The sequence below is a fragment of the Tupaia chinensis genome, unplaced genomic scaffold (genome assembly GCF_000334495.1).
Source record: "Tupaia chinensis unplaced genomic scaffold, TupChi_1.0 Scaffold000065_1, whole genome shotgun sequence".
NCBI lineage: Eukaryota > Metazoa > Chordata > Mammalia > Scandentia > Tupaiidae > Tupaia > Tupaia belangeri.
The window spans coordinates 5,145,544-5,159,318 of NW_006159523.1; the positions used below are offsets into that span (position 1 = coordinate 5,145,544).

A 13,775-nucleotide genomic window follows, 5' to 3' on the forward strand; every position below is an offset into this window, starting at 1 on the left:
AAATGGCATTTGTGCTAATTATTTCCATATAGCAAGTACAGATGGCACATTCACCATGGAGCTTTAACTGTGTTATTTAAAATTACAGAGAGCAGGAGAACCCAAAATAAATACAACCAGAAGCAAATGAATCCCACTGCATTTTAAATGAATAGCAATAGGCACATCTGAGCCAGGGGAAGAGCTAACCCAAGCAACTTTTCAATATAGTATCTTGTCTATGTATTTTCCATCTAAATACAAAAACCAAAAATACCTATAAACAAATACTGAACTACAGTTGGTATCTCTGTGTTTTGCTGAGGTATAGTTTAATAATTCTGAAACTACTTTCTGTATATTCCAGACTGAGCAAATGAGCACATACACTGAGACTAATAGGAGGTAGGTTTTATACTGTTGAAGAAGGGCCGATTCAAATAGGCAAAAAAGGGTCCAGCTTTGGTGGCATAGGTGTCAGCATAATGAACTGCAGTGCTGGAAGCCACACAGCCAACTGTGGGTTTGGGTTCCCAGGCTGGTCAGTCTGAACCATGCCAGGCATATGAGTGTGCCCAAGATCCTAATGAGCTGGAGGGCAGGGAGAAGGGGATTGTGACATGACAAAGATCCCTTCAAGGATGGTGCCTCGGTCTCTCGTGCATGTCCATGTGTTCTCATGAATAGACATGAAAAATTTTAAACAATATAGAAAAGGAAAAGATGAGAAGAATCCTTTGGTACTAAGACTAGAGTTGGAGAAAGCAGTATGAGAGCTTAGTTTTAAATGTCGGGGCCATCAGGTGGCATCATTGTGAAGGCACTGGACTCCCATGACCAACTGTGATTCAAATCCCAGACCTAGTGGCTTGAAATTCCGCACAGGGTGCATGTGTGTGCATGCCCAAAATACCAAGAAGGGATCGCGGTGTGGCCATCATCCCTGGAAGGTGATTTCTCACACTCTCTCTGTCTCCGTCACATACCCTATGGCAAAAAAAATTCTGAAAAAAAAAAACATGTCTTAAAGAAAATAGATCTAAAGGACATGATGGGATAATGAATGCTTTAAACATGGATTGGGTAACAGCATTTTACCAGTGTTGGAGCTCTTGATTGTGATAGCTATACTGTGGTTATACATGAGAATGTCCTTGTACTTAAGAAATATACACTGAAGTATATAAGGGTATAGAAACTCCCAGATGCCTCCACTTACTCTAAAACGGTTCAGGAAGAGGTATTCATGTTCATGTACACACGTACAGAGAGCAGTTACGAAGCAGTGTGATAAGATGCAAACAACTGGTGGATCTGGGTACAGGGTACGTGAACGTTCTTTGCACTCTTCTTACCGCTTTTCCTATCATTTTGAAATTACATCAAAACACAGTTACCAAAATAACTAGAGTCAAGGAGAGTTGCAGGTGGTTCCTTTAGGAATCTGTTCCGGTACTAAAAGAATGCATGTGTGATGACGAAGTGGAATGACATACAAAGAAAACAAGTGTTCAGAGTGAGCACTGATTGGGCTTTGGGTTATTCTGTGGGGTCAGTCCTAGAATTCAAGATCTGATCGCCTCATGGAAGGGCTAAATATTTGGCCAGTAAGAGCCACAGCAGCCTAAGAGTTGAAGGGACTTCAGAGAGGCACTAAAGACGTTGCACTTTACCTTATTCCCACTTAGGCGGCCGCAACCCTCATTGATCCAGTGCCACAAGTTAGCTAGGAAGACAGAGCAAGAATAAGGGCTTTATTGTATTAATTCCTATTTCTTTTTTTAAAAAGAAACGTTACATATATTTAAGGTATACAAGTGATGTTGTGGGGTAACATAGATAGTAAAATGGTGACTATCGTGAAGCAAATGAACAGACCCTTCATCTCACATAGTTATCCATATTTTCCTAATGGCCAGAGCAGAGCAGCTACTACCTCCTCAGAAGTCCTGAGTACCAGACAGGCTATTATCCATAGTCCTACAGTAGTTTAGATCTCAGACGGGGACAGCCTACCTATCTGCTGCTTTGTATCCTTGGACCCACATTTCCCCATTTCCTTCCCTCCACTGCTGGTAACCACTGTGTTATTCTCTATCTATGTATATTTGACTTTTATAAAAAGATTCCTCGGGGCTAGCAGGTTGCACAGTGGTTAAGGTGCTGGACTCCTACATGGCCAATTAAGGTTCCAGTCCTGGACCTGGTGGACTGAAAACCATGCTGGGCACATGTCCACGTGTGTCTGAAATCCTAACTGGAGAATGGAGGAGAAGGGATTTCTCACTTTCCCTCTCACCGACTCTCTCCAGTTGACGCATGTGCCTTAAGGCAGAAACCTTAAAAAAAAAAAAAAAAGATTCCTCATATAAATAGGATCATGAAATGTTTTCTTTCTGTGTTAGACTCAGTATTGTTGAATCTGTCAGTTCAATGCTACCTTTCAACTGTCCACCAAAAATGTTTCAGTGAGTATTCCTGCGAGTAAACTCATTTAAAAAGAAATCAACTGACTTAAAGACTATGAAGGTATCTTACTCTTACAAGAAAATAGAACTTCCTGTTCTATGTAAATAAAACATGACCCCCTAATATTGCATTGGATGCCTAGCTGCAGTTAGGACTACAGACATTCCCATTGGCTTCAGCAACTCTTCTTTGACTACAAAAGACTAGGTGAGGAACCAGCAGTCAGCGTAATGGCTATGTAGCTGAATTTCCATGTAGCTGACCGTGGTTCGAATCCCAGACCCAGTGGCTTAAACTCACGTTGGGAGCATGTGCATGCATGCCCAAGATCCTGAGAGGAGAATGGAGGAGAAGGGATTGCGCCGTGGCCATCCCCCCGGGAAGTGATTTCTTGCTTTCTATCTCTCTGTCTCTCTCTGTCTTTCTGGCGAGCACATGTGCCCTATAGCAAAAATCTCTCCAAAAAAAAAAAAAAGACTAGGTGAGGCATCATGGAGGACAAGGGAGGCATGTCTAAGAGGCTGGCTTTCTGAAACGAGCTCACAAGTATGTACAGTAAGAGTGAGGTGCAGTGGAGGGCTAAGTGTCAGACCTGCCGAGTTCCAGTGGTCCCCAAACCCCTCCCATTACACCTTGCTGATGCTCAGAAGAGCGATGTCCTGTGACATATCCAAACTACATCTCCACTGACTTATAAAACAGAAGTGATGCGCTCAGACAAGTAAGCTACAAAAAATTATGAATTTATATTATGCAAAGATAAAATTTAATCCCACCTCTAATGAGAATTTAAGATTGCTTCCCTGTGAAGATCGAAGTGAGGAGGTGTCGACTCTCCACGACCACAGTTCATTGCAACAACTAGTGACACCTAACACCTCCTGAGACTTAGCTGGGCCAGGCACTGTTGTGAGCAGTCTGTCCCAATAATCTCACATTGCTATGGATGCTCTCATGTGACCTGTCACAGCCAACTCAATCTCTATGAGACTCAACTGCTTCATCATAAAATTGGGAAAATAATAGCACCTATCTTGTAGTATTACTGTGGAGGTCAACTCAGTGCGTGTAAATCACATATGTAGAGCCAGCAGGGGGCATAGACGTTAAGGTGCTGGCCTCACACATAGCTGGCGGCAATTCGAGTCCCAGACCAGGTGGCTTGAAAATCACACTGGGTGTTTCTAAAATCGTGAGAGGAGAATGGAGGAGAAGGGATTGTGGCGTGGCCATCCCCCCTGGGGGGTAATTTCTCACTTCCTGTCTCATTATATCTCTGTCTCTCTCCAGTGAGCACATGCACCAAAACTAAAAAACAAATAAACAAACAAAATATAGCCATGCTACCACCTAGCACATAACATTCAATATATATCCACTGTTGCTATCACCCTCATCATCATTATTGCTTCTTTTCTGTAGTTTCGAAATGACATTAAAATTAAGTTACCCCAAATAGAAAGACAGTTACAGCTCTCTATTGTGGAAATCAGTACTAGTTATTTGCAGATGGTAGTGAAAGTATCTGTATACCAAAGTTATGACCATCTCTCCCCTAGACAACTGCAAATGCTTCCTAACTGGCACACCCATGTCCCCACTTCCTGGACACCGAATTGGTTCTCTACACTGAAACAAGAGAGCTGTCCTTGCTTCCCTTTGCTGAAGATAAGGAGCAAACTCATGAGCCCACAGAGCTGTGTCACCTCTCCAAGTGTCTTCCACTGCTGGTTCCCAACTTCCTGCTCCGGCTGCACCTGCCTCTTTCAATCCCAACAAGTTACGCTCCCTCGGTCATGTGGGTCCCTCAACATAGAGAGCCTGGGAGTCTCGTCGATTCCTCCTGGGCTAGGAAGTTCCAACTTGCCTTTCTGATCATGGCTCTCTCGCTTCCTTTCTGGAAAGCCCTGGATGTCCCAAGGCTGGGCAGAGCCTCTGTCATCTGCTACCTGGTGGCCAGCACTTTAGTTTTCAGTGCTCAGCCTCAAGCTGTGGATCTAAGGCTCACAAAGATGCTTCCTCCAGGAGCACACTGGCTGTGTCTGCCTCGCTCACTGCTGAGACCCTGGTGCCAGTTCAGTCCCTGGTGGCCCAGAAACATGTGCAATGATTGGACGAGACAAAGCCAACCCCCACAATCCTGCTTCAGTAACTGTAAGGTCCACCATTTTTCTCCATAAGATGTGGCATTTCCCCTGGCCATTTATCTGGGCTTTTTGTCTCTGATTTAAATGGGTACATCTAAAACGAATGAATTCTAGGATAAGCGCAACCGCCCCTGTATATATACCTGATGCGACATAATCTACACAATGTCAACACAGAGTTTACAAGTCATCAGCTGCCCCCATGCAAGAATCTTATTATTTACTTGTATATGAACAGGCATGATGTTGGGTTTTTGGCATGGGGTTGGCTTTCTGTTGTTGTTAATAAAGGACAACGAATCCAGAATAAACAGTATTTCACTGTAGTTCAAGTGCACCCACCTCCACCACTGATTTCAGCAGATCACCACCGGCAGTCAGCAACCTACCCGTCTTCCAATGCACTTACCCAGAAATCTATCTAGATTCTCTAAGACCACTTTTCAGAAAGCACCATAAATGCGATACCTGTCAGGGCTTTCCCTTCTTTCCTGTAGTAAACACCGAAGATGACGGCAGCAACTAATGCCACAGACACGAAGAGGAGCAGGATAATTAAACTGGGCAAGTAAACAGGGGTTTCTGGATTGAAACAAAACGAGAAACACAGCGTTAGAGATTCTTTTGCAAATCCGTTTTACAGAGTTTAGAAACAAAATTTTGTCCCCAGAATCAAAGGTATTGTTCAAGAATCACAGGTGGCAGAAGCCCCCCAGCCTTGTGTGTGCACTCATCAGAAAGCGCTCAGATTCTGAGAGCTGGATTCCACGGCCCAGTCCAGCCTTGCTTGGTCTGGCTTGGCCCTGCCAAGGCTGACCTAGGACCATGATGGAGTTTCTACATTAGAACACCTCCGATCACCCCAGTTCATCCTCGTTTCCCTCTAGTACCCTTCACATCTCTAGCTAGGTGGGCTCTGTAGGAAAAGGAAGGCCGATGTCATGTCTGTCCAGGTACCCGCAGTGTACCAGGGCTCTCTCGCTTCTTTTCTGGAAAGCCCTGGATGTCCCGAGGCTGGGCAGGGCCTCTGTCATCTGCTGCCTGGTGCCCAGCACCTTAGTTTTCAGCGAGGACAGAACCAGTGCCGCTGCAGTGCTTCTGCCTTGCGTCTGCTGCACAGTGTGGACACAACCTTCCTTCATCCTTCCTTGATCATGCCATTGCTGGAATCTTTACATTATAAACTCTTACAAAGAAATTTTAGGGGCCAGCCCTATACCTGGTGGTTAAAGTAGCTGGATCCCACATGGCCGACCATATCTTGGCCCCTAAAAACATAACAGATGCATATGTGTACATGTCCAAAATGCCAATGGGATGGAAACATGGAGAAGAAGGGACTGTGGAGTGACCATGCCTCAGTGAGGGGCGCTTTCTCCCTCTGCCCGTCCCCAGTCTCTGGTGAGTATACATATCTTCAAGCAATTAGAAAACTTGGGGAGGAGGACACCAGGCTGCATAGTGGTTAAGGCATTGGGCTCCCACATGGCTGACTGCAGTTCGAGTCTTGGACCCAGTGGCTTGAAAATCATGCCAGGCCCGTGTGCGTGTGTACCCAAAATCCCAGGAAGAGAATGGAGGAGAAGGGATTTTGGCATGGCCATTTCCCCTGGCGGGGGGTGGGGGCTGTTAGTTTCTCACTTTCCTAATCACTGTGCTTGTCTCTCTCTAGCGTGTGCACATGCCCTATGGCAAAAACCTTTTAAAAATTTTTTAAGCTTATTTATTTATTCTATGTGAGAAAGACTGAACAAGGGGCAAATGTGTCACACACTCTACAGGGTCTTAACACCGTGATCGACCCCAGCTTCAGCCACCCTGGTTAATGGGCACACAAGTGCCAGGCATGTTTGGGGAGTTCTCCTGACCCAGTCCGGTGACTTCCCACGGAGCTCCGCCTTGCAGAGTGTTGCATTTACTGCCGTGCCACCAGCTGGTCCCTTATGTCATAAACCCTTCTTTTCTTGACCTGATTTCCTCCTGCCTTTTCTCTCATCTTCTTTTTTTTTATTATTTAATAACTTTTCATTTCTTCAATTATTTTTAGTGTTCTCTTACTCAGTATTCTTTTTTTCTAAGTAGTCTTTTGAAAACTCTGCTGATTGTGTAATTCCATAGCCAGAATTCTTTTTTTTAATGGTGAAAAAGTGTGTATTTAGAATTAGCCTGCTGGACTCAGTTTAGATGATCCCAATTTTTTGGCAACATCCAAAGCATCAAAATCAGGAGCCGGCTGCACATAGGCCTTCTTCTCTCCGTCAGGCCTGAATAGAGTGTTGACCTTGGCCAGATCAACATCATAGAGTGTCTTCACAGCCTGTGTGATTGGCGCTTGTTGGCCTTGACATCCACGAAGAACACAAGTGTGCTGTTGTCCTCTGTCTTCGTCATGGCAGACTCGGTTGTTGGGGGGAACTTGATGATAGCATAGTGGTCAAGCTTGTTTCTCCTGGGGGCTCTTCCAAAGATATTTGGGCTACCTCTGCAGCCGAAGAGTCTTGGGCCTTCGGAAGGTGGGTGATGTACAGGTATTCTTATTTTTGTGGCTGTGGATGCCTTTCTGCACTGCCTTCTTGGCCTTCAAAGCCTTTGCTTTAGCTTTAGCTTTGGAAGGAGCTACCTTCTTCTCTTTCAGCACCATCTCGGCCCAGAAGGCTTTAATGTCCTATTTCTCAAAATGTCAAAATCTAAACCCTGATTTTCTTGTTTCTAACAATTATTTTAAAATTCAATTTTGTTTATTATTATTATCTTAAAATTTGTTATAGGACATACGCTCACCAGAGAGAGACAGAGAGAGAGAGAGAGAGACAAAGAAAGTGGACAGCAAGCCACCTGGTCCGGGACTTGAACCAAGCTTGTTCATGTGTGAGTCCATTGCTTTAATGGCCACACCACCTGTTGGCCCCTACCCTGATTTTCGTGGTCAAAGTCTATTGGCCTTGTTATTCTGAGGCCTACGTTCTCTTGGCTTATTAGAAAGATCTTCTTGGGGCTGGGTGGTAGGGCAGTGGTAACACAACTTGACAAAAATAGGAAAGGTCCTGGGTTTGCAACCTAAGCCCTCCCTGAGCATCCCAGTACCCTCCGTGATGTGGGCCTGCTGAGACTGGGGGTGCCGGGGGCAGGTCGCAGCGTGAAGACCCTGTTGGGTATGTGGTCCTTTCTCGTTCTCAAGGAATAAATAAACCGGACAAAAAGCAAGGTCTTCCTGCCACTTATCTGCCACTTACACTAGCTCTTCTGTCCTCCAGATCCTCACGCTGCCCCATCACCACCACATACCACCTGTCTTTAGCCATGTGTGTCAATGTTCGAAACTGTAGTGGGATTAATCCGATCTATAAACGTTCCGTAAATAATGACAGCTGGGCCGGCAAGTGCTGTGGCGGTTAAGGCAGGGCTCCCACATGGCTGACCGTGAGTCCCGGGCCTGGCGGTCTGCTTCCTCACTTTCCCTTTCTCTCTCTCTCTCTCGTTTCTCTCGGTCAAACTGAAAAGTAATAATAACACATACAATTAAATAAATAAATAATTCTTTTTAAAAAAATGATGAAAGCTATATTCTAACAAGCTGTCAGATCTGGTTGGTGACCACCATCCCACCATGTCTGGGTATATGGATGATATCACTAGTTATCCCTAATCTCCCCAGCCCAGTGTCAAAAATTATCAAGTAGACAACAGACGTGGAATGAAAATCCTAATAAAAATCAAATACGGAGCTGACTGCATAGGATGAAATGAAGAGAGAAAGATGAACCCCTTCAAATACAGCATTTGGGAGTGATCAAGATGAGCTAATGATACTGGGGCCCATCTACCAACCTTCAGGCACTTGTATGAATGAATGAATGAATTTTAAAATTATTTTATTCATTATCATTACTCTCTCTCTCTCTCTCTTTTTTTTTTTTACCAAAGAAAGAGAGAAAGAGGGAAAGTGAGAAAGCAAGCTGTCAGGTTCAGGCCCAAACCATGGTAAGCCATGTGGGAGCCCAGTGTCCCAACCACCATGCCATCTGCCAGCCCCTGCAGGCACTTGAACACATACCATTTGGTGGTTTTCTAGAAGGCAGAGAAGAACTGCAAATGACATCTGACTTCTCCGTCCCATGATGCTCCTCTGTCTTCCCGAGAACGGTACAACTGCAGAGGGAGAGTAGTTAAATGCTTTCGTTTTATATTCCTATTTAAGAAAACAAATGAACAGAAGACTTTTGCTAGCTCCTTCAGGAGATGAACCGGTCTTCTTGGGCGTTTGAATCCCTAGGGACTTCCACAGGGGAACGGACTACCTCAAAGGTGGTCAAATGAATGAACAGAAGGGCTTGTCGCCTGTGTCCTCTAAGAACTACTCTGAGAGCACAGTCAGCAAGAGCAGATCAGGGTCTTCTGCAAGAAGATTCCAGGCTGGCCCGACAGGCTGGCGGTGAAGGGAGCTGGATCCCACAGCTACCATTTGACTACCATTTGAATCCATCCCAATGGCTTGAAAAACACGCCAGGCACACATGTGTGTGCCCCAAACCCTATCAGGAAGGAGAAATAGAGAAGAGATTGGGGCACAACCATGCCCCTTTGGGGGTTGATTTCTTCCCCTCTCTCTCTCTCTCTCCCCCCCCCCTCTCTCCCCCTCTCTCTTTCTTGCCCTCTGCCTCTCCCTGGAGAGTGCATGTGCCATTTTGCAGTTGAAAAAAAAAATGGGGGCAAGGGGGTGGTGTGGAAGGCACTGGATTCCCACATGGCCAACTGCAGTTCAAGTCTCAGACCGGGCTGCTTTCTTTCTCACTTTCCCTCTCTCTCTGGTGAGTGTGCGTGCCCTATGGCAAATAAAATAATAATAATAATTAGTAAAATTAAATAATAATAAAAAAATGATTCTAGGCCCAGCAGGTGCAGTAATGGTTAAGGTGCTGGACTCCCACACGGCTAAATGTGGTTTGAGTTCCAGACTCAGTGGCTTGAAACTCATGCCAAGCGCATGTGCATGTGTGCCCAACAGCCCGAGAGAATGGAGGAGAAGGGATTACGCTATAGCCATCCCCCCCGGCGGGTGATTTCTCGCTTTCTGTCTCTTTGTCTCTCCAGTGAACACATGCACCTTATAGCAAAAATCTCTCAAAAAAAAAAAAGTAAATAAAAGATTCCATGACCAAGTGATAAAGTTGTGAGGATTTTGCTTTTAAAGTTGAAAAACAGAAAATGTTTTCAACATGAAAGTTGAGTGGATCAGAAAATACACATTTAATAAGAATACACTGGGAACTGAAAGAATCATTATGTCAACTATCAGAAAGCACCCAGGAATTCTCATATATACATATACGTATGAGATGATTTGTTACAAAATTACGTAACACTGCAAAAGATCAAAACTTCCTTAATGACTTTCAGTAAGGAACTTAATAAACTGAGGCACACCTCTACAAAGAAATACTGTGCATTGGTAAATAAAAAAAACATGAAGATCTAAGTACTCGAATACAGAAAGAGCTTCAAGATATATGAAAAGGGACCAGCAGTTAGCGTAATGGCTATGTCACTGGACTCCCATGTAGTCGACCATGGTTTGAGTCCCTGGACCCGATGGCTTAAACTCACGCCGGGTGTGTGTGCGTGCATGCCCAAGATCTTGGGAGGAGAAAGGATTGCGGCGTGGCCATCCCCCTTGGGGGTGATTTCTTGCTTTCTGTCTCTCTGTCTCTCTCTCTCTTTCTGGTGAGTACACGCGCCCTATAGCAAAAAAACTCTAAAAAAAAAAAAAAAGGATATATGAAAAAGGCCCAAGGAGTTCACAGTGTGCAAACCTTTATATCAACAGGAGGCTCCCAGGTACACGTACACAACACAACACAACACACATCAGTCTCTGGATGAATAAACCAGTGAGGTAGGGAACTGAGAAAAGTAGGAGTGGTTATTGGCTGATAATAAATGTCATAAATCATTTTCCAGTAAATAAAGCTGAAAAAAGGAAGCTGTCGTTGTACACCACAGGCCACTGCACCTAACGTAACACAACGCCCCTGCTGTGTGCTGGGTGGAAGAATTGCTTCAACTGATGCATTTTTCCCACATCAAACTGGCACTTCTTCCATTCTGAATGTGGCTTTAAGAGGAAGCCTAACCAAGTGGAATCCATCTGGTTTCAGCTCAGACGAGACAGTGGAGGCTGAGCTGTTTAAGATCAATCGACTCTTCGGGCTCTTTGGCTGCTGCCACTTACTTGGTCCAGGGTTTGCATTTGGCCGTGGAAGAAAAGGCATCTGAGAAGTACCCTGCGAGGCAAGGCGTGCACACCGTGTCCTTGTTGAGCTGCACTGTCAGAAAGGAGGGACAAGAAGCACAGGGCACTTAGAGATCGGCTGGGATGACATCAAAGGACTAGCGAGGAGGAGCTGCCCCTGCTTCAGTCCCCACACCCCTGCCCCTCCGCCTGCAGGGCACCTGTCTAATTGCTTCGGCTCCCACAAACCTGGGCCCACATCGCTGTTCTGACGTCAGCCATGAGTACAGAATGGTGTTCAGAAAGGGAACTGGCTCAGCATCGGGCCACTAACACCAGAGTCTGAGGTTCAGGTCCAGGCTCTGGTCTGGATCCTTCACTATTCTGAGCCATTGTCCTGGTCAAACCTAGCTCTGGTGCCAGACCTCTGGGATGCCAAATAAAGCGCAGAAATACAGACCAGGCGAAGCTCCTACCCTGAGAGCACCCATACAGCTCCTTGCCCTCCTTACCTATCAAAGGCAAGAGACTTGGGGCATTTGGGACGAGGCTGAGTTGTTCTGAATTCACATACACCGACGGCGAGGCGGGAGTGGCGTTTCCACTCATCCCCACCCTCCCTCTGTCCCTCTATGGTTAAAGAACGCATCACTGACAAAGGCGCAGAGAAGAGAGAACATCAGCCAGAAACCCTTGAGGCAGGAGCATCTTACCTCACATGGGGACAAAGTAGGAAGGCTCTAGAGTAAGAATTCAGAGGGAGCTGGCCATGGTAAGGAGGTTTACTTTAATAACTGAAAAACAAATCAGACTTTTCCCAAGAGAAAAGTGTAGCGTGCTTAGATTAGCCAGTACATCTGATAATAAGGACCGGCTATGCCAGGTAGACTCTGTGACAGACATTTTCCTCATATGAACAGGGAGAATAATATTTTAATTCTCCTAAACTTGTCCAAGTATTTTAAGTCAAAACAAGGAATCCCTAAGTGAAAGATGAACAGGTATACACGTATATTTGTATATGTTTGTTATGTTCTGAAAGAACGACTTTGTCCTAGGCTTCCCAGTAGTCAAGAAAGCAAATGACTCTTCAAAACATTTTTCCAAGTCAAAAGGATTTCTATTTTTGCAATTTTGACCCAAAAAAGGACACGATCGAGTTTTCAACCATTAGATCATTACAAATAACTTGTGCTGTCACCTCACTGTCACCATGGTCATATCATTCATTAGGCACTGAAGTAACTGAGGGCCACTTTCTACAACAGAAGTCTTTCCCTGGCCATTTAGTGACTGAAGTAAGTGTTCCAGCACTTTGACATATAACAAAAAGTGGAAATAGAGTGGGTGTGGAATCTTGTCGCATTTTAGCAGTTAGTGATACTCAACCTTGAATATATGAATTGGAAAAAAAATCCCACTGATTATGAAGTTCAAAAACTTTTATAATTATCCTATAGCAAAATATATTTATTTTCGACCAACTGTATAGTAGTTAATCTAGTGATAATGCAATCCAGAAGAAATTTGTTTTATTAGACAGGTCCGGCCATGTCGTCAGCCTCCTACTTTAGCCTTCCCTGCCATAGCACTGGCTTTTAGGGTGCCAGGAATCCAGCTGGGCTTCTCCTGTGGACTCGTCTTGCCTACTAACAGTGTCAACAAATGTGTACCACCCCAGCCAGGTCCCCCCACCCCCCCCCAAAGTATTTTTAACTGTTAGGGCCTTGATTTAGAGTACATTTTAAAAACTGAGTCGGGGGGCCAGCAGGTGACATGATGATTAAGACGCTGGACTCCCACATGGTAACCACGGTTTGAGTCTCAGACCTGGTGCTTGTTCTCTGTCTCTCTCCCCCTGTGTGTATCTGATAAGCACACGTGCTCTAGAGCAAATTTTAAAACAATAATAAGTAATTCTGTTTAAAAATTGAGTATGAAAAGCCCTCCAAGAATAAAAATATATTAGGATAAAATTCTGTAAAGAAGGTGGAATGGACGCAAAGCAAAGGAGAAGAAGAACTATATAAATTAATTTTCTGGGACCAGCAGTTGGCGTAATGGCTATGTCGCTTGACTCGCATGCCAAGTCCCGGACCCCTGTGGCTTACACCCACACCAGGCATGGCCATCCCCCGGGGGGTGGGGGGTGATTTCTAGCTTTCTGTCTCTCTGTCTCTGTCTTTCTGGCGAGCATACAAGCCCTATAACAAAAACCTCTCTGAAAAAGAAAAAACAAATTTCCAACAGTTAAAAATGATGGAGGCATTTTTAAATGGAAGCTAGTAGGTCCCCCACTGCTTTGGTGTTTGGATTACACTGAGTATTCCTTAGTGCTATTGCAGTTCTACTTCCCTCCAAACAAGTCCTGAGCAACTCATTATCTTTTAGACGTCATGTTTAGAAGGTACGTGGGGGGCGCGGTTTTCCAAAATTCTGAGGGGGAACACGATTGTTCCGCTGACTCCTAAGTGGCGATCCTAGAGCAGAGAGCCACGGTGATAGGTACGTGGGCTGCCTGCAAGCGCTGCTTTGTAGATCCTGCTGGGGGTCACGCTCAGGTCTTGCCTGGGCCTGCATCTTGGGGGGAAATCAGGGAGCTCCTCAGGTTCCTCCAGCGACACCTGGCGCCCAGGCACATTAAAGACGCAGTTACTGGAGCTGTGCCCCGGGTTCAAGGGCATGGCTCAGCAAGGGCGGACAGACGCAAGACGCACAGATCTAACCGTACAGGGGTGCTGGGCGCCAAAGCCCGGGGCGCACTCGGTGTTGCGGCGGCAGCATCCGCAGTCCTGGCTCCAGTGGTAGCCGGTGGTGCAGGCACAGCGCCGCGGGGCCGTGCGGTTGCCGGGCTCCACGGCCACCAGGGCCTTGCCTGCAGGAGAAAGAGGCCAGGTCAGCCACCAGACAGAGGCAGGACGCACAGGCACTCCCTGGCCCCCGCCGGGGGG

At 45.6% G+C, this 13,775-nt stretch overlaps 1 protein-coding gene across 1 annotated transcript in view; it reads right to left on the reverse strand.

Annotated features, from left to right (window-relative positions):
* TNFRSF11A (TNF receptor superfamily member 11a) overlaps positions 1–13,775 on the reverse strand; it is a gene marked incomplete at its 3' end in the record, with an annotated part of 45,883 nt that overhangs the window by 17,461 nt on the left and 14,647 nt on the right. Inside the window, 5 exon segments of the mRNA XM_006141844.2 lie at positions 1,653–1,705; positions 5,064–5,177; positions 8,650–8,744; positions 10,825–10,918; positions 13,556–13,699. Coding sequence (XP_006141906.2) covers positions 1,653–1,705; positions 5,064–5,177; positions 8,650–8,744; positions 10,825–10,918; positions 13,556–13,699 — 500 coding nt within the window.